The 21,609-nt window shown below is 43.9% G+C and overlaps 1 protein-coding gene across 1 annotated transcript in view; it reads right to left on the bottom strand.

The window, feature by feature from the left end:
- AGBL3 (AGBL carboxypeptidase 3) overlaps positions 1 to 21,609 on the bottom strand; it is a 68,725-nt gene that overhangs the window by 6,264 nt on the left and 40,852 nt on the right. The window contains exons 13-18 of the mRNA XM_073330928.1: positions 10,697 to 10,795; positions 8,843 to 8,911; positions 5,929 to 5,982; positions 4,434 to 4,488; positions 3,875 to 3,946; positions 534 to 722 (exon numbers count right to left, since the gene is read on the bottom strand). Of these exons, the coding sequence (XP_073187029.1) occupies positions 534 to 722; positions 3,875 to 3,946; positions 4,434 to 4,488; positions 5,929 to 5,982; positions 8,843 to 8,911; positions 10,697 to 10,795 (538 nt within the window). The remainder of the gene's footprint in view (positions 1 to 533; positions 723 to 3,874; positions 3,947 to 4,433; positions 4,489 to 5,928; positions 5,983 to 8,842; positions 8,912 to 10,696; positions 10,796 to 21,609) is intronic.

Raw genomic sequence — 21,609 nt, 5'->3', positions numbered from 1 at the left:
ACAGGACAACTGTGGCAGAGCTTGGAACTGAACCTCAATTTCCTGATGCCCAGGTCTGTCTTTAATCACAGGACCACCCTCCCTCCCATTTGATAGTATAGTTCTATCAAAATCAAGAGGAAGGCCCCCTCTACTGCACCTAGTTTCAATATGTGGGACTCAGGGTCTCTGGGTTCAAAACCTGACCCTGTCACAGACTTCCTGTGTAACTTGGGGCAAGTCACTTCATCTTTTTCAGCCTCCATTCTCCATCTGTAAAATTGGGATAATAATATTTCCTTTTGCACACACTTTGAATGTCTTGCTTACTTACTCTGTAAACTCTTAAAGACAAGGGCAGTGTCTCCTCCCATGCACATATAGAGCACCTAACCGACCCCTAAGCACTACTGTAATACAAATAATAATTAGATCCCAACAGTCTTGCTCTGGGGATTGTCAGCTGCCTGATGATCTCTAATGTTAATATGCCATTCAATTTTCTAGATATGTTTTACCCCTTCATCTCCCTCCCAGTTTCCAATACTCCTCACCTCTTCGCTGGGCCTTTTTTTCTTTCACTTTTGGCCTATCCACCACCTTGGGAAGCTGACACCCAGAGATTGCCCCATTCCCTGCTGTTGCACCTTTATAGCACATTTGTTTGAGGATGGCAGGAGGGAGAAAAAGTCTCTGGGATATGAAATGTTTTAGAGGTTGGGACACAGTGGTCCAGTCCAAGTCTAAGAAAACAAGAATCAAGGTCAAAGATAAATGCATTTAGTCATGCATTTCCTTTAGTCATTGCTTTAATCATTCTTCCTTTAGCTAGTGCCATTTCCAGAAAAACCTAGCAGAATATAATCTACAAATCTCTACAAAGTTGTTTATTTTTGGATATGGGATACAATAGCTGAGGACTGTGAAAGATAAAGTGTATAACCCCTCTAAAGGCTGCAGGCCAAATCTCAGAAACCTTATTCTACTAATGAATTTTCAAGTTCCTTGTTAACCTCTACTTCTGCAGACAGGCCTTGAACAAGCAAAGCATTTAAGCCTGTGCCTAACTTTAAGTACATGAATAGTCCCACTGAAGTCAATTATGCCTGGAACTATTTGTGCCCACAGTTAGAGGCTGAGGGGAAAAAAAATACAAAGTCAGATTTTTTAAATCTGTTCCTCCATAATACCTGGGCTGGTATAGGTATGTGAACTATATCTGTATAGGTGTGAATATATATACACTCTACTCTGAAGCTACTTTCACTCTAAATAAAGAGTGGGTTTTCTTTTAATAGTGAAATACAATATATTTCAACAATAAAAACTCTTCAATTATTATTATTTAATACAAAAGTTGGCAAGCTGGAGACCAGCAACAAAACTTTTTGTGGAAATTTTGAAAGTCTTAGCTGTCATCTTTGATCCACTAACCCAAAGAAGGAGAAGGAGGCAAAATGTAAAAGTTAAAATGATTTTTCTACATATTTTTAAATATATATTTTTTTGTTTCCCATCAAGTTCTACAAGAGAAAAGCCATCAAGTAGATAGCTCCCTTGCTAATGGTAGGTATTGTTGGATCATATTAAAGAAGTTCTGTATTAAAATCACAAATGAGTTTGATTCCCCAGAGTTTAAATTCCAGGGTATTACTAATTAAGAGGTCTCTTGGTTTTTGGTACTGTTTCTCTCCCTCTATGTGTGAAACTTGCAAGCTGCTAATTGTGTTAGTACATTCTAAGACAGAGTCTGTTCTCAAAGCAATTCACACAGAGAGAGACTCAAAGCAATACTCTAACAACAGAAACAGCACCCAGAGACTCCCCGCCCTTTTGTTGTATTAACAATTGTGATTAAAATAGAGATAGAGGATGTATGTGGATGGATGCTTGGTGTGGATAATAACTGAATGATCAGGGAGGTGCCAGCCTAAGAATCCAGTGTCCATCGGCTGAAGAAGGCGTCAAGTGGAAATAACCAGAGGACCCCACCCGGAGGGCAGACTGGAATCCACCCAACAGCCTCAAGAATGGGAGAACCAAAGAACAAGATAACATCTTGGAGCCGTCAGGAATGTGCTATCTGCTGATTGATTCAGCAACAGCATGATGAAGCAATTCCCATAGACTGGCATAGGAAGAAATTCCTATAAAAATAGACTCTAAAAAGTGAGAACTTTGGGGTCTGATTCTGCAAACCAACTTCCAGGAGCATCAGATGAGCATCTGACAATGCCCTGCTCCCTCCTCATGTCCAGGCCACCTGGCCAGTGGCTTGGCATGAGCAACTCTAAGGCTGGTAACTATGATAACAACCTTGCAGAACCTGTGTGTGTGGGTGTGTATGTGTGTGGGTGTGTGTTTGTATGAATGAATGTGTGAATAAATATGAGATTGAATGGAATGTTATAGCTATAACTAACTGCTTACTATGATTCTTTCTGTATTCACAATAAATGTGGTATTTTGCCTTTTTCCCTTTAATAAGATCCTGCTGGTTTTTATTTTATTGGTACAACAGTATAGCAACTCTGAATTCATGTCAGGAAAAACAGATAGGGATTCAGAGACCTGTTTTTAAGCAGCATGAATGGAAAGCATGAAATCATCATTAAAACAAATTGTTACAGTATGACATTATTATTATCCCTCAGTATTGTATCATGGGTTTGTTTTTTTAAACAAATAGCCTTCACAACATACAAGATATTTACGTATAAAAAAAGAGAAAGCTACTGTCTAAAATTTATCCCTATGTGTTACCAATAAATCCTGACCATGAACCAACTCCATAGGGTTTGTCAGGAGTTTTGTTAAACCCTCCACAGAATTCCTGCATTTTAGGTGCTCAAATGCACACATTCTCCTTACTTACTTATTAATTAATTATTATTATTATTACAGAACGCAAAACTTGGTAGGCTCCCTATGAGTGATGAGGCCACTCATGTCAGAAAGGCAACTTCCAGTATCCTAAGTACAGCTATAGACAGAAGAATCATAGAATCATAGAATCTCAGGGTTGGAAGGGACCTCAGGAGGTTATCTAGTCCAACCCCCTGCTCAAAGCAGGGCCAATCCCCAACTAAATCACCCTAGCCAGGGCTTTGTCAAGCCTTAAAAACCTCAAAGAAAGGAGATTCCACCACCGCCCTAGGTAACGCATTCCAGTGCTTCATCACCCTCCTAGTGAAAAAGTTTTTCCTAATATCCAACCTAAACCTCCCCCACTGCAACTTGAAACCATTACTCCTGGTCCTGTCATTTGCTACCACTGAGAACAGTCTAGATCCATCCTCTTTGGAACCCCCTTTCGGGTAGTTGAAAGCAGCTATCAAATCCCCCCCTCATTCTTCTCTTCTGCAGACTAAACAATCCCGGTTCCCTCAGCCTCTCCTCTTAAGTCATGTGTTCCAGTCCCCTAATCATTGTTGCCCTCTGCTGGATGCTTTCCAATTTTTCCACATCCTTCTTGTAGTGTGGGGCCCAAAACTGGACACAGTACTCCAGATGAGGCTTTACCAATGTTGACTAGAGGGGAACGATCACATCCCTTGATCGGTTGGCAATGCCCCTACTTATACAGGGCAATTGCCATTAGCCTTCTTGGCAACAAGGACACACTGTTGACTCATATCCAGCTTCTCGTCCACTGTAACCCCAAGGTCCTTTTCTGCAGAACTGCTGCCTAGCCATTTGGTCCCTAGTCTATAGCAGTGTATGGGATTCTTCCATCCTAAGTGCAGGACTCCGCACTTGTCTTTGTTGAACATCATCAGATTTCTTTTGGCCCAATCTTCTAATTTGTCTAGGTAAGAAATAAGTTATCACTTAGCTACACTTAATCGATATGCAATGTAGACACACACACACACACACACACATTGTTACTCACCCGATCCCTGTTCAGGAAAATAAGGACTGAGATATTGTTCTGTGTAATTTGCTTCCGCGACTGGTATAGCTTCTGGAAAAGATTTTAAAGATTGCATTTAAGGGAAAGCAAGCTTCAGGTTTTCTATCTGCATAACATTTCATCATGGTTGCTTAACCAAAATTTTGCAAATGAAATGTTATGACATTTTGTAAAGGCAAAAATATTGACTGTGTGTCTGTGGAGAATCTTTCTGGAATAAATAATTATTAAAGGCATAAATAAATAAATAATGTCCAAGTAAAAACAAAAATTAACAGTAGGGTGGGGTGAGGTGGGAGCAGGGAAGGCTTATACTTGTAATTGTATTCTTCTACTTTCCTCATTGCCTAAGTTATTGGTTCCTGACTCCACGATAAGCTACTGGGGCGTGTGATGTCTTTCTGCCCAGTTGTTGGCCCATGAAGCAGCAGTATAATGCTATGTCCTACAAATCCCATCAATTATCAGTGCTAAAAGACAATATTTGGATTACAGGGGCTTCATACCCCTCTGCATGCCCCCAAAAAGTGAGGCTTACCTTTCACCATGGGATCAATTTCCTTAAGTATTTTATGTAATGCCATGCTGCTAGTCTGTAAGAGAGGACAGAGACATATATGTATATTATTATTATTAGTCTACTCTAAATGAAACTGTGTGAGAGACAGAAAGAGAAAACGGCATTGTGCTGCTGCTCAATGGTTTGCCGAGGGAGTGCAAATTGGTTCAATGATTTCCCCAGAGGGTGAAAACTTGGGTAGAAGTTGGGTGGTTTGTTCCAGTGGGAGAGGGTTAATTGGTTGAGACTGAGTGGTTTCCGGAAGGCTGAACTGGCTGGTTGGATTGCTGTTGGGATAGGCGGAACAGACTGACCATGGGAGTGAAGCGGGATGTAGAGGTATTGGGGACATGGAGACTGATGGAAAACACTGGGTCACATGATAGACCTTGTTTCTGGAATTCTTAATTTGGGGATGGTAGTGGAAACTGAGAAAAAAATCAAGCGGGAAGACTCATGCAATATTAATTTTATTTGCAAAGAGATTCAGTTTTATATTTCTTAATAATTTTTAGTGGCAAAGCTAATACATGAAATAATTTTACAAAAATGATTTTGGAGATGACTGGGTCTCTTTACCAGGTCCATGAACTAATAAAGCAAATGAATCAATGGTAGTAGACACATGGATTTATTATCTTTTATTTATGTTCTGCTCAATTATATCTGTAGCACTGCACAACAGTGAGAAGCACCACAGCAAGATTCTTTAAGATGAAACTCACTATCACGATCGAGAGTCTTTTAAAAAGATTTTGAGCCAAACACTCAAGTGTTGTAAAATGCCATTGCTCTACTGAAGTCAATGGAGTTATGCTGGTTTACACGAGTGGAGAATCTGGCCCTTTGTGCACATCACTTCATTTGTAGAACGAGTGTAGCATTTAATAAGTGGCAGTGCTTACTAAAGCAGGCTACGTATCACAATACTTTTTGAATACAATACTTAGTGTTCCTGGACCATCTGAGGGACCCTGACAAGGCTTCCTTTAGGTGTGGCCTGAGTGGCAGTGAGGTTTGCTTTTTTTTTTTTTTTTGTACTTCCTTGATTCCTCAGGATTTAGCGGACTGCCTGACAAGTGCTGTCTGCTGTGTCAACCAGAATCTTTCCTCCTGGCCTCTTCAAGCTGGGTTGTGCAACACTTGTAACACTGTTTTGGCTCACCCATCCACTATGCCTGAAATTTATGAACACTTTACATGCACTCTGTCACTAAATCCTTGTTTGGATTTACACCCTGGAGTAGGACTAATTTAGACTTGTGGCCTTAATTAATGTCCTTTTTGGACAGCTGGGCCCACTGTTTTAAAATCCCATGTATGAGGGATACTCAGGGTAAAAAGATAAAGAAACAAACAAAAGCTAACCACCATATTAGGGATGGATGCAGATTGATCCTTCTGGACAGCATGATTTATAACAGGAACTATAACCTCCTAGATCACAAGATTCTTTCCACTCAAATATAAGTACCTGGACTTTGGTGACATCATTACTTCTGGAACTAAAGGGGAGACAGACTGAAACCTTTGAAAAGAGAAACATATGAATCATATGACAGAATGACACCATCAGCACCACAAACAAGGAAATCAATAACATATTTCATGCTACTATTGTTCGGCGAGCTCTCTGTAGACTAAAGCAATTTCAAACATCTTTTACAATTTTACTTATCGTACACAATGGGAGTCAATAAAGGGAAATTAGCAAACAGGTTTTTATTTACCTGCACTAGAAAAAAGCATCGTGTTTGAAAACGGTTTCTAAACATAATCTAAAACACAGTTTCTCTAAACCAATTCTGAACACAGTTTGGACGAGATTCTTTTTTTTTTTCGAGATTCTTTTTTTTTTTTTTTTAAATAGGAACCTAAAATTAGGCATCTAAATAACTGGCCTGAATTTTAAAAGGGCTGAACACTCAAAGGGGCCCATTGACCTGTATGGAAGCTGCTGGCACTCAACACTTTTGAAAAACTGGCCACAAGTAGGTGTTTACACAGAGATTTAAGAGCACAACTTAAAGCTCTTATTTTTTGAAAATCTTGGCTTTAGGGCCAGATTTTCAGTGATCAGGACCCACAATAAGAGTGTATTAAGTTTTAGATATACAGTGTATTATTAATTACCTGTACTATTTTTTGTATTCTGAAAGAGCCCACAGTACACTAAGTTCTGCCAACCCCCACAGAAAGATACAATACTTCCCCTGAAGCTTTAGGGCTTGCAGTCTAATTCTCCAGTCCTGCAAACACTAATGCACATGTGTAACTTTACCTGTGGGACTTGTGAGATAGGATACGTTGAAACAGAATCATCAGTTATACATTTCTAATTATTAAATAAATAATAATAATAATAATACCACCCGTCCTGAGGCCACTACATTTACAACAAAGTCCTGAGTCCTTCCATGGATCCCCTTTAAACTTGGCTAGGTTAACAGCACACTCATCTGATTGCTACATAGCTGTTCCTGGCCAACAGCATTTAGGTTATGCAACAATTTATGGGAACTGTCTTTTGGCCTGCCTACCAACAGTGTGTCTGATTGTGGTGTGTTTGCGTGTTCTAGACATGAGTGATGGTATCGTTTCTTTCCTGTTAGGAGGCAGTGTATTTGAAAGAGCAGGATTCTTGTAAATTTCAATTTACTGCCTGCACATGAGAAGATTTATTTTATGATCACTCAGCAGTGGTCTTGCCATTGATATGCCAGAAGTCCAATTCTATTCCATTTGACCTACTGGTAAAATTCCCATGGACTTTAAGGGGAACATGATTGGGCACATGTATTTGTATAAAGTGTACTAAAGTATTAATTAAAACATGCTACTTGTTATAAGAGAGTCAGATTTTATATCCAACAACTTTGACAGTGTGCTTTTGACATAATTAAACACAAGAGATGCTAGCTTGGTCAGTTAATACATGCTAAGTATCATGTTACTTCCTTTGAAAGGTAGGAAGGTATGTGAATCGGCATCACATATGAATAGTGCAAATATTTTGATATTCAGAACACTGGGCTGAAATGGTTTCCAAAGGTTATTTAGAATCATCCATGCCTTTTTCTCTAGAACCCCAATAACCCTCTTTTTTCCCTCCTCTTTACAGGCCCCAAAGTGTTTAATAGGACAAGTGCAGAGTCCTGCACTTAGGACGGAAAAATCCAATGTACCGCTACAGACTAGGGACCGAATGGCTAGGCAGCAGTTCTGCAGAAAAGGACCTAGGGGTGACAGTGGACGAGAAGCTGGATATGAGTCAACAGTGTGCCATTGTTGCCAAGAAGGCCAATGGCATTTTGGGGTGTATAAGTAGGGGCATTGCCAGCAGATCGAGGGACGTGATCATTCCCCTCTATTCGACATTGGTGAGGCTTCATCTGGAGTACTGTGTCCAGTTTTGGGCCCTACACTACAAGAAGGATGTGGAGAAATTGGAGAGAGTCCAGCGAAGGGCAACAAAAATGATTAGGGGACTGGAACACATGAGTTATGAGGAGAGGCTGAGGGAACTGGGATTGTTTAGTCTATGGAAGAGAAGAATGAGGGGGGATTTAATAAGTGCTTTTAACTACCTGAAAGGTGGATCCAAACAGGATTTATCTAGACTATTCTCAGTGATAGCAGATGACAGGACAAGGAGTAATGGTCTCAAGTTGCAGTGGGGGAGGTTTAGGTTGGATATTAGGAAAAACCTTTTCATTAGGAGGGTGGTGAAACACTGGAATGCGTTACCTAGGGAGGTGGTGGAATCCCCTTCCTTAGAAGTTTTTAAGGTCAGGCTTGACAAAGCCCTGGCTGGGATGATTTAGTTGGGATTGGTCCTGCTCTGGGCAGGGGGTTGGACTAGATGGCATCCAGAGGTCCCTTCCAACTCTGTTATTTTATGATTCTATGATTGATGGAGAAATGCCAGAAGAATGTAACATTTTAAAGGACTGACAGAAATCCCCATAAAGGGAAGGAAATCATGGAGAGAAAGTTTTTACAGAAGTGGAGGGAGAGTAGTAGGTGGCTTCTGAGGTCAGAGGGGATCTGGTCAAATCCTCTGCCCCAGTGCATGTCCCTACAGAAAGGGCAAGGCTATCAAATAACATGCTAGTGGAGACTGAACTTTAGCATCTTTGGCCTCTCTCAGATTCTTGGATGTGGGTACCTTCCTTTAGCTGGAAACCTGTGACCTAAAATAGATACATTTTACTGTAAAGAGAAGTGATCTTTTTCCGATTAAGTATTGTTGTTTTATCACAACAGTGTGTCCAAACTCACTCCTTCTGAATTAAGCTGCCCATATGTTAGTTTCTGGTCAGATAAAGAACAACTTCCTAAGCTGAAAGAAGGCACCTCCATAGTTTAGAGTATTGAAAAGCCCTCACATTTTTGCTTCCATTTCCTCTGTTCTTAGTGATGCTGTGAAAATTCTCTTCCGATGGTTTGGCTTTTCTCTAAATGGAAAACAATAAATAACCATCTTAACACATAAGGAAAAATATTCCAGCTCACGAAAAGGGTGGTACAGAATACTAGGGTTCCAATGCTAAAAACATGAGGTGTGGGCAAACCGCTGAAGATCAGTGCTTTCCTCTTACCGTTCTAGTCACAAACCAGTTATGAATCCTGGACACAAACATACCTCGAACTGGTAGCAGGCCCCACTCTTCCTCATCTCTGCATACCTGTCTTGTAACTCCTGGGATCGAGGGTGCAAGGTAGTCTTGGTGGCACGGTTGCCACTCTTTTGTAATTTCATAAAATTAATATACGGGTTCCTGTAGAGGAAGCTATGTATACGTAGCACAGAGCACAACCCAGCTTGTGAGGCATCTTTTTATCAATCTACTTAAACCAGTGTTCCCCAAACTTTTTATCTCGCACCCCCCTTACCCCTGTCCGTGTCCCCACCCCTCTGGAGCCAGGGTCGGGAGCAGGGCCACAGCTCTGGGAGGAGAGGACACAGGCAGGAGTAAGGAGGCCAAGACTGGGGTCATAGCTGGGGACGGGGACAGAGCCAAGGCCAGGGGCTGAGGTCAGCAGCCAGGGCCCAGGGCCAGCAGCCATGGCTGGTAGCTGGAGCCCCGGGTGTGGGGCTGGCAGCTGGGGCGCGGGCCAGGAGTGGAGCTGGGTGGCACTCCCTCCCCGCTCCCTGTGGGGCTGGCCTAGGCCCCAGCCGTATCCGCCTGAATGTTCCTCTGTGCCCCTCTACGGGAGAGTGCCCCACAGATTGGGGACCTCTCTGATCTAAACCATTAATAAAACCCTCAACACTAGAGTATACATACAACTCAAAAAGGCATATCATGGAGAAAGCAGTTTACTTATTACTATTTTTTCTTTAAAATTTGTGAGCTATTTTAGTTTTCTAGACTTGGTCAGGCAAAGTGTGGGTGAGGGCTGCATGCAAACTTCCCCCCAGGGGAGTTGGACAATGTACTTAAATAGTGACCCAGGATATCTGTGGCAATTCAAGTCCTAACCCTTTTCTGACAGCTCTAACAAATTATACAAAATTCTGTGGCCATTTCTTGAAGGCCACAAGAGGGGATGTTGATAAGATCACTGATCTTGTTACTTAAATTAGTATTGCACAACATACTGCATCAGACAGCAAGTGCTCAAATTGTAGTAATTTTTTTCCCAGAAATGATGATTTACTATGCTTTTGAACAGATTTGGCAAAAGTTATTAATCTTCCCCAAGTAGCAGCTTACATAACAGTTTACTGTTTCTTGCTACTATCCTACATACAGTAGAAACGATAATCCACACAATGTACAATGTGCACAAGAAATTTTTAGTCTCTTTCCACATCTCAGCAAAAATTGACTAGCAAATGGCATGGTGAAAGTTCATATGAATAAGATTTAATTGTTTTTACACTATATACTACAGTACATATGTTAGAAGAATGTGAGGTGAGGTTGGAAGTAATTAGAACTGAAATTCACCAAATAAAGGCCTGATTCTGTGAAGTGCTGAGCATCCTCAACACCCATTGACTTTAGTCTTTCACAGGTGATACTCTGTATCCTGCAGGATCTGTATTGCACCATCTTTACTTTTTTATTGTTTGATTGCTTACTGGCTAATTTGCAAAGTGTAGTAATTCACAATGCAGTCATTAATGCAAAACTGTAAGGTTCTAGTGATCCTCCTAATTCTGTTGGATGGAGAAATGCTATTACAATTCACTGTCTAGCACGTATATAACCCCTGAAATAATCATGCCCTACCACTTGCTCTTGAGTATAGTTTGTATGGTTCTTTTCCAGTGTTACTAGATAGGAATTCCTCTCTTTCTTCGTTTTCATGCACTTCTTCTTGGATTTTACCTAGCAAACAAACCAGAATTTATATGGATGAGAAACAGTAGCACCTTACATTTCTATGAAGTTCCACTGTCTTGGGTAACTGAAGTCTGGATAAAAACAGAGTCATGTCCCCCCAACTTCTATTATTTTCATTGAAAATTCCCTCTATTGCCAGAAATCAGTTATCCAAAATGATTTAGTGCCCCCCATGACATTTGGAAAACCAAGGCCATAGTGTAGTGCTTTGCATCCTGAGGCCTCAGGTAAACCACAAATGTGTGTGTTCTAGAACGAACTTTTGTGGAGCATCTATATCAGGGGTGGGCAAACTTTTTGGCCTGCAGGCCACATCTGGGTGGGGAAATTGCATGCAAGGCCATGAATGTAGGTCTGGGGCAGGGGGTTGGGCTGTGGGAGGGAGTGTGGTGTGTACAATGGGGCTCAGGGCAGGGGGTTGCGGTGCATGAGGGGGTGCAGCATGTGGGAGGGGGTTCATGGCAGGGGGTTGGGGGTTTATGGCAGGAGGTTGGGGTACAGGTGGGGTGCGAGGTGTGGCAGGGGGTTGGGGTGCAGGAGTGGTGCGACAGGGGGCTCAAGCAGGGAGTTAGAGGGCTCAGGGCAGGAGGGTTGCAGGAAGGGTTCGGGGTGCGGGCTCCTGCCCGGTGCCGCTTACCTGAAGCGGCTCCAGGGTGGCAGCGGTGGGCAGCGGGGCTAAGGAGGGCTCCCTGCCTGCCCTGGACCCGTGCCACTCCCAGAAGTGGCCGGCACCACGTCCCTGTGGCCCCTGGGGGAGGGGGAGCAGAGGGCTCTGCACTCTGCCCTGGCCTGGGGGTACCACCCCCAAAGCTCCCAAGTTCCTCGTTCCCAGCCAATGGGAGCTGCGGGGGGGCGGTGCCTGCAGGCAAGGGCAGTGCGCAGAACCTTCTTTCCCTCGCACCTCCAGGGGCCGCAGGGACATGGTGCTGGCCGTTTCCGGGAGCGGTGGGGGACCAGGGCAGGCAGGGACCCTGCCTTAGCCCCACGGCACCACAGAGGTGGCAATCCTGCAGGCTGTATCCAAAGCCCTGACGGCCCGGATCTGGCCCGCAGGCCATAGTTTGCCCACCCCTGGTCTATATTGACACCTGTAAAGGTGTTATCTAACTGCCAAATCACTTGAATCAGTTAACTCAGGTTACAACAGGACCACAAAAATAGTGAGTGGCTTTTATAGTCAGCACAGGAGTAGTGCTGATGGAATCAAAGTCAGCCCTCCTTGACTAGAACCATGGTCTTTTCTGGGTCGACTCAAGGAGAGGAATATATAAAGATACATCTTTGTACTTTGCTATCATGGGATCATATGACCGAGTTTGAGCTTTACTGTTTTGTTTTTTTTAATTCAGGGGAGGGATTTTTGGTAAAAAAGCTCAGGTTTGGGGGAAGATTTTTCACACTGCTTTCAGCTGGCTACTCCGCACAGCCCACCAGTCTTGTGTCACTCGTTAGGATAAACATGCACAATGCTCACCTGATGGTTGGAGGTGGAGCAGAGGGAATGAAGAGTTTGAAAGTGTCAGGAAAAATCCAGTTTATTTTTGTATAAATCAGTATTTGCTGGTAAGTCTAGAACAGTGGTTCTTAACCTGGGGTGCATGCATCCCCTGGGGTGCGAGATGTCCTTTCTGGGGGCGTGAGACTTGCCAGATTTTTTTAGAAGGTAAATCATCGAAAACACAAATTAAGCACAGGCACGTAAGTACAACTACTTTGTTTCATCAAACCTATGTATTTATTAACATTATACATTTTTTAATGATTACTGTAATATACAAACAAAAATATATCTAATTTTAAAGAACTGACCTACTTCAATGATTTTTGATAAGGGATGCGAGTACATATTTTGATTTTTGATAAGGGGTGCGAAAACATATTTTGAGAACTAAACGGGTGTAGGCTGCAGTAAAGGTTAAGAACCTCTGGTCTCGAATCTGTTTTAAATTTTTATTCAGCTGGTTTTAACAGGTAAATATTAACTCTTCACACCCACAACTGGAAAATTTTGACCTAAATATTTGGACATCTGGATTTATAATTTGTAAGTGGATAACTCTTAGACTAAGGTTAAAGATGGTAATTTTTTGAGGAGGCCTGCAGGGTACAAAAGACAGAAATGCCAAATAAATTCCCACATAAAAGAAGAGGTGGATTAATCTCTGATAAGAAATAAATCTGATTAAATCAGAGTTAAAATAGTCATGGTATTACACAGCAATAGTGGTGTAATTTATAGTACACAGCATACATTGCTTGGTTTCTTTAGAAATGGAGCAAAGAGGGGTGGAGAAGCTTTAGTTTTAACCAAACATCATCAAAACAACCCAAAAGTTAGAATAATCCAAATGAAATCATAGAATCAATCAGCCCAGTCATCCAGAAAGCCTGTGTGTATTTGTTTTTAAAGGATTTTAGGGGCAGGCCACTTTTGGTATATAGATTTCTGTTTTATAGCTTTCCTTTTATTGTTTGTATTATGTTAAAACAGAAAGCTACAATAAATGGAAACTATTAGTGTTAGCTGAAAATTACTAATAAAAAAATAACTCCCACACAAAAGACTTAAAGGTAAAAAACAATTTTGCCCAGTAGGAGGGGATTGAACATCTGAAGTACTGAACACTAATCCTTCATGCCAAGGGCATAAACCCTGATTCAAAAGAATGGTTAGGTATGCACTTAAATCCATCTCTACTCAGCAAATCAATTCAGTTAAATATGCACTTAAGTCCCATCGCCTTCAATGCAAAGTGCTTTGCTGAACTGGCACTATAATAGCAAATGCTGCCCCCCAGAATAGCTACTATTGAGGGTAGGAACAGAACTGTGTTAACATCACTTAGTGCTAGAGTCATGACTGGTGCATGTGTTCTGGAAGGGAGTGCATCATCTGAGACACGAGCACTTAGCATTAGGGAATGATGACTGACTCATCAGCTCATATGTAGGCACCATGAATTCTCATGCTGAATGCTGGTGTCATAGAATCATAGAAATGTAGGACTGGAAGGAACCTTGATAGGTCATTTAGTCCAGTCCCCTGCACTGAGGCAGAACTAAGTACTATCAAGACCATCCCTGACAGGTGTTTGTCTAACCTGTTCTGAGACAATGACACAGATTCCACAGCCTCTTGAGGTAATTTGTTTCAGTGCTTAACTATCCTTACAGTTAGGAAGCTTTTCCTAATGTCTCACATAAATCTTCCTTTCTGCAATTTAAGCCCATTGTTTCTTGTGCTGTCCTCAGTGGTTAAGCTGAACAATTTATTACCTTCCTCTTTATAACAACCTTTTGTGTACTTGAAGACTATTATCACATCCACACTTAGTCTTCTCTTCTCCAGACTAAACAAACCCAATTTTTTCCAATCTTTCCTTGTGATCATGTTTTCTACATCTTTAATCATTTTTGTTGCTCTTCTCTGGATTTTATCCTGTCTGTCCACATATTTCCCAAAGTGTAGTGCCCAGAACTGGGCACAGTACTCCAGTTGAGGCCTTATCTGTGTTGAATAGAGTGAGTGGAAGAATTACTTCTCACGTCTTTCTTACAATGTTCCCACTAATACATCCCAGAATGATGTTAGCTTTTTTTTGCAACAGTATTACACTGTTGATTCACATTTAGTTTGTGATCCACTATAAAAAAATTGTTACTAACCTTCCATAACTGTTGTTCTTCAAGATGTGTTGCTCAGGTCCATTCCAATGTAGGTGTGTGCTCGCCCCGAGCACTGCCACCAGAAAGTTTTCCCTCAATGGTATCTGTTGAGTTGGCTCTGGTGTCCCCTTGAGTCGCGCTTTCATAGCACCAGTATATAGGGCCCTGCCACCCGTTCAGTTCCTTTTTGTGGGCTAACTACGACAGAAGGGAAGGCAGGAGACAGGGGGTTGTAATGGACGTGAGGAACACATCTCAAAGAACAACAGTTATGGAAAATTAGTAACCATTTTTTCTTCTTCGAGTGCTTGCTCATGTTCATTCCAATGTAGGTGACTCCCAAACAGCTGTGCAGGTGGAAGGTTCAGAGTTCATTGGCACGCTGACTGTAAAACTGCTTGGCTGAAATTCATGTCGTCTCTAGCTTGCTGGGTGATGGTGTACTGTGATGTGAAAATGTGGACTGATGACCATGTTGCTGCTCTACAGATGTCCTGAATTGGAACTTCTGCCACAAACACTGCCACCAATGCTTGAGCTCTTATAGAATGGACTGTCAATGGAGGATCTAGGACCTTCACTAGGTTGTAGCATGTGTGGATACAGTAAGTGATCCATGATGAGATTCTCTGGGCCGAGACTGGACGGCCTTTCATTCTGTCCGCAATGGCTATGAACAGATGGGTGGACTTCTGAAAGGGTTCAGTCCTTTCTATATAAAAGGCTAGCGCTTGCCTAACATCCAATGAGTGGAGTCTCTGTTCCTCCCTGTTAGTGTGTGGCTTAGGATAGAAGACTGGCAGAAAGCTACCCTAGTTACTATAGTCAGGGTTCCCTCCCCACTCTGAACTCTAGGTTACAGACGTGGGGACCAGCATGAAAGACCCCCTATGCTTATTTCTACCAGCTTAGGTTAAAACTTCCCCAAGGCACAAATTCTTTGTCCTTGGAGGGTACGCTGCCACCACCAAGTGATTTAACAAAGAATCAGGGAAAGGACCACTTGGAGTTCCTATTCCCCCAAAATATCCTCCTGCCCCCCCTCCCCCGCCAAGTTCTTAAACTCCCATTTCCTGGGGAGGCTTGAGAATAATATCCTAACCAATCGGTTACAAAGGGATCACAGACCCAAACCCCTGGGTCTTAGGACAATAGAGAAATCAGTCAGGTTCTTAAAAGAAAAATTTTATTTTAAAAAAAGGTAAAAATCACCTCTGTAAAATCAGGATGGAAAATAACTTTACCGGGTAACAAAAGATTCAAAAACACAGCAGAACTTCCTCCAGGCTTAGTTTCAAAGTTACAAAAAACAGGAATAAACCTCCCTCCAGCAAAGGAAAAATTCACAGGCAAAACAAAAGATAATCTAACACGCCCTGCCTGGCTTTTACTTACAATTTTTGTAATAAGAGAGACTTTTAGGATGGTTTATAGGAGGAGTTTTCTGACCTGATGCTTCTCCGCTTCCCAAGAGAACACCCCAAACAAAACCTTCCCCCCTCAAGATTTGAAAGTATTATCTTTCCCCATTGGTCCTTTTGGTCAGGTGCCAAGCAGGTTATTTGAGCTTCTAAACCCCTTACAGGTAAGGAGGAATTCTAAGCTACCCATAGCTGTATGGTTATGACAGTGACTTAGGATAGAAGACTGGCAGAGAGCTATCCTAGTTACTATAGAATTATAAGACCACCTTTGGCAGGAAGGATAGGTGTGGCTGCAGCTGTACCTTGTCCTTGAAGAAGATCGTGTACGGTGGCTCAGAGGTAAGAGCTCGGATTTCTGAGACTCTTCTGGCAGAAGTAATGATGATTAGGAAGGCCACCTTCCAAGAGAGGTAGAGCAGACAGCATGTTGTCAGTGGTTTGAACGGGGGTCCTGTTAGCCTTGCCAGCACAAAATTGAGGTCCCAGGGTGCTGCTGGCTGGTATACCTGGGGGTACAGCCATTCCAGCCCCTTAAGGAACTGGCCACAGACTGAGTTTGAGAAGACTGGCCAGTCGTTCACCCATGGGTGAAAGGCTCAGATTGCAGCTAGATCGACCCTTATGGATGACACAGTTAGGCCTTGCTGCTTTAAATGGAGTATGTACTCTAAAATGAAGGGCAGTGATGACTTGGTAGGTGAAACACCCTTTTGTGCTGACCAAATAGAGAATTTCTTCCATTTTGTCAGGTAAGTGGCTCTAGTAGATGGCTTTCTGCTCCCTAAAAGCACCTCGTGAATTGGCATGGATCAAGCCAGTTCTGCTGGGTTCAGCCATGGAGCTTCCATGCCATGCCTTGATGTAGAAGGCTGTGATTCTGAGAGATCAAGTCCGGAAACAGGGGCAGGCTGATTAGTGTGTCCACCGAGAGATCTAGGAGGGTGATGAACCACTGCTGACACAGCCAGGCTGGGGCTATAAAGGTAAGATGTGTCCTGTCCCTGTGACCTTCAGCAGCACCCTGTGTATGAGAGGGATGAGAGGGAATGCATAGAAGGGTCGGTCTATCCTAGGGAGGAGAAAGGAGTCTGTGAGTCACCCTGACCTGTGGCCTAGGAAGGAGCAGAACTGAAGACACTTTCTGTTGTACTTAATCATGAACAGGTCTACCTGGGGAGTTCCCCACCTCTGGAAAACAGTGTTCATGTCTGGGCAGTAAATGGACCACTTGTGATGGCTGGAAAAGGTTTTCTTGAGGTGATCTGCTAACTCATTCTGTGACCCTAGGAGATAGGAGGCTTCAAGGTGGATCGAATGGGCTATACAGAATTCCCACAGGTGAAGTGTCTCCTGGCACAGGGGAAAGGAGCGCGCTCTACCCTGCTTGTTTATGTAAAACATTGCTATTGTGTTGTCTGTGAGGACTGACATGCAGTTGCCCTCCAGGTGGGGTTGGAACACCTGGCATGCTAGGCGTACCACCTTCAGTTTCCTCACATTGATGTGTAAAGAGAGCTCCTCTGGGGCCCAGAGGCCTTGAGTTCTGAGGGTCCCCTGATACATCTGTCATGAAAGACATTGATGGTTGGGATCTCAAGAATGGGACTCCTGAGCATATTGTTCCTGTGTCCAGCCACCAAAGCAGGGTGGAAATCACTGATCATAGAATCATAGAATCATAGAATATCAGGGTTGGAAGGGACCCCAGAAGGTCATCTAGTCCAACCCCCTGCTCGAAGCAGGACCAATTCCCAGTTAAATCATCCCAGCTAGGGCTTTGTCAAGCCTGACCTTAAAAACCTCTAAGGAAGGAGATTCTACAACCTCCCTAGGTAACGCATTCCAGTGTTTCACCACCCTCTTAGTGAAAAAGTTTTTCCTAATATCCAATCTAAACCTCCCCCACTGCAACTTGAGACCATTACTCCTCGTTCTGTCATCTGCTACCATTGAGAATAGTCTAGAGCCATCCTCTTTGGAACCCCCTTTCAGGTAGTTGAAAGCAGCTATCAAATCCCCCCTCATTCTTCTCTTCTGCAGGCTAAACAATCCCAGCTCCCTCAGCCTCTCCTCATAACTCATGCGTTCCAGTCCCCTAATCATTTTTGTTGCCCTTCGCTGGACTCTCTCCAATTTCTCCACATCCTTCTTGAAGTGTGGGGCCCAAAACTGGACACAGTACTCCAGATGAAGCCTCACCAATGTTGAATAGAGGGGAACGATCACGTCCCTCGATCTGCTCGCTATGCCCCTACTTATACATCCCAAAATGCCATTGGCCTTCTTGGCAACAAGGGCACACTGCTGACTCATATCCAGCTTCTCGTCCACTGTCACCCCTAGGTCCTTTTCCGCAGAACTGCTGCCTAGCCATTCGGTCCCTAGTCTGTAGCGGTGCATTGGGTTCTTCCGTCCTAAGTGCAGGACCCTGCACTTATCCTTATTGAACCTCATCAGATTTCTTTTGGCCCAATCCTCCAATTTGTCTAGATCCTTCTGTATCCTATCCCTCCCCTCCAGCGTATCTACCACTCCTCTCAGTTTAGTATCATCCGCAAATTTGCTGAGAGTGCAATCCACACCATCCTCCAGATCATTTATGAAGATATTGAACAAAACTGGCCCCAGGACCGACCCTTGGGGTACTCCACTTGATACCGGCTGCCAACTAGACATGGAGCCATTGATCACTACCTGTTGAGCCCGTCAATCTAGCCAGCTTTCTACCCACCTTATAGTGCATTCATCCAGCCCATACTTCCTTAACTTGCTGACAAGAATACTGTGGGAGACCGTGTCAAAAGCTTTGCTGAAGTCAAGAAACAATACATCCACTGCTTTCCCTTCATCCACAGAACCAGTAATCTCATCATAAAAGGCAATTAGATTAGTCAGGCATGACCTTCCCTTGGTGAATCCATGCTGGCTGTTCCTGATCACTTTCCTCTCATGCAAGTGCTTCAGGATTGATTCTTTGAGGACCTGCTCCATGATTTTTCCAGGGACTGAGGTGAGGCTGACTGGCCTGTAGTTCCCAGGATCCTCCTTCTTCCCTTTTTTAAAGATTGGCACTACATTAGCCTTTTTCCAGTCATCCGGGACTTCCCCGGTTCGCCACGAGTTTTCAAAGATAATGGCCAATGGCTCTGCAATCACAGCCGCCAATTCCTTCAGCACTCTCGGATGCAACTCGTCCGGCCCCATGGACTTGTGCATGTCCAGCTTTTCTAAATAGTCCCTAACCACCTCTATCTCCACAGAGGGCTGGCCATCTCTTCCCCATTTTGTGATGCCCAGCGCAGCAGTCTGGGAGCTGACCTTGTTAGTGAAAACAGAGGCAAAAAAAGCATTGAGTACATTAGCTTTTTCCACATCCTCTGTCACTAGGTTGCCTCCCTCATTCAGTAAGGGGCCCACACATTCCTTGGCTTTCTTCTTGTTGCCAACATACCTGAAGAAACCCTTCTTGTTACTCTTGACATCTCTGGCTAGCTGCAGCTCCAGGTGCGATTTGGCCCTCCTGATATCATTCCTACATGCCCGAGCAATATTTTTATACTCTTCCCTGGTCATATGTCCAACCTTCCACTTCTTGTAAGCTTCTTTTTTATGTTTAAGATCCGCTAGGATTTCACCGTTAAGCCAAGCTGGTCGCCTGCCATATTTACTATTCTTTCGACTCATTGGGATGGTTTGTCCCTGTAACCTCAACGGGGATTCCTTGAAATACAGCCAGCTCTCCTGGACTCCTTTCCCCTTCAAGTTAGTCCCCCAGGGGATCCTGGCCATCTGTTCCCTGAGGAAGTCGAAGTCTGCTTTCCTGAAGTCCAGGGTCCGTATCCTGCTGCTTACCTTTCTTACCTGCGTCAGGATCCTGAACTCAACCAATGGGGGGAAGTGAGATCACCTTGTCCAGACGGTGTCGACCTGGTATGTATACTGATGCTGGCCAAGATTGGAGAGGCATGATGCCATATGCCCCAAAAGCTTTGAGCAGTTTCTTGCTGTGGTGATGGGGTGACTCCTCAGGCTCTCTATGAGTGCCCCTAGAGCTCTGAACTGGTTTTCTGGGAGAAAGGCTCTGGCCTAGGTCAAGTCAAGGACAGCCCTGATTAATTCTATCCTTTGAATCAGGGAAAGGATGGATTTCTGCATGTTTATCAACAGCCCCAGGTCCTGGAAAGTTTACTGTATTAACTTTACATTTGCCTCCACCTGGGCCTTGGATCGACCTCTGATCAGCCAGTCGTCTAGGTAGGAGTAGACCTGAACTCCTTGTCTCTTGAGAAAGGTTGTGACTGCCATGCACTTCGTGAATACAAGAGGAGCTGCTGGCAGGCCAAATGGGAGTACTGTAAATTGGTAGTCCCTGTGGTTTTCAATGAACCGTAGGAACCTTCTATGTCCCCAAAAGATAGCAATACGGAAATACTCGTCCTTCAAGTGGAGAGCAACAAACCAGTCCCCTGGATCCAGAGAAGGGATAATGCTGGCCAAGGAGGCTATGCGAAACTTTAGTTTCTTCATGAATCTGTTGAGGTTTTGGAGATCCAAGATCAGTGTGAGGTTGCCGTTGGCTTTTGGGATTAGGAAGTAATGGGAGCAGAACCCCTGGCCTCTTAATTCTGGCAGAACCTCTTTCACTGCTCCTGCCCTTAGGAGCGACTGCACCTTCTGGGCTAGAAGTTTCTCATGAGAAGGGTCCCTGAAAAGAGATGGGGAGGGAGGGTGGGAAAAAGGGGAACAAGTGAATTGAGCTATCATGCATAGTACCCAGCGATCTGAGGTAATGAGGGCCCACACCCGATAGAGGTGGGATAACCAGACCACAAACTCCAGAGAAATTGAATCCATACCACATCCTGGTAAGTCATCCCCGAGCATCCAATCAAAAGGCCTGCTTAGACCTTGCCGAGTGTCTTGGGCGTGGGGGTGGGGCAGGCACTGGGGCAGACGAGGTTTGGGACAGAGGCCTCCTCTAGTATTCTCTGTTCCTTCTCCTGCTGTACCCTGTCTCTGCTGTGGTGAACAGAAGCAAGCCATTGGTTGGGCCTTGGGGCTTGTAATGCTTCCTGGCGGGGGCTGGTGTATGCAGCCCCAGGGATTTAAGGTTGGCTCCAGAGTCCTTTAAGCTATGCAGCTTCGAGTCTGTCTGCTCCAAGAAAAGCGATTTGCCTTCAAATGGAAGGTTCTGAATTGTCTGCTGAACTTCATAGGACAACCTCAAAGACTGAAACCACGAGCTTCACCTCATGGTCACTGCTGAAGCCACGGAACGGGCTGCAGAGTCTGCTGGAGGGATGCCTTAGCCATTGATTTCTCCTTCTCAACTAGGGCCAAGAACTCACCCTTGGACTCCGGTGGCAAAAGCTCCCTGAATTTCGCTATTGCACTCCAGGAGTTGAAATCATACCAGCCCAGGAATGCTTGATGTTTAGCGATCCTGAGCTGGAGATTCCCTGTTGAGTAGACCTTTCTGCCAAAAAGTGGGAGTCAGTCGTTGTTGACCCTGCCTCTTCCTTTTGTTTGCTGCTGAAACAACCAGCGAGCCCACTGGGGGACATGTATACAAAAATTCATACCTTTTGGGAGGGACAAAGTCTTCTCCATCCTCGTTGCAGTAGGTTGGAGGGATGCAGGAGTCTGTCATAGAGCTTTATAGGCTCCAGAATGGCATCATCATTCAATGGCATGGCCATCGTCGATGGC

The sequence above is a fragment of the Lepidochelys kempii genome, chromosome 1, assembly GCF_965140285.1.
Source record: "Lepidochelys kempii isolate rLepKem1 chromosome 1, rLepKem1.hap1, whole genome shotgun sequence".
NCBI lineage: Eukaryota > Metazoa > Chordata > Testudines > Cheloniidae > Lepidochelys > Lepidochelys kempii.
The sequence above is the reverse complement of the archived record's forward strand: the minus strand, read 5'-3'. Positions and strand labels throughout refer to the sequence as shown.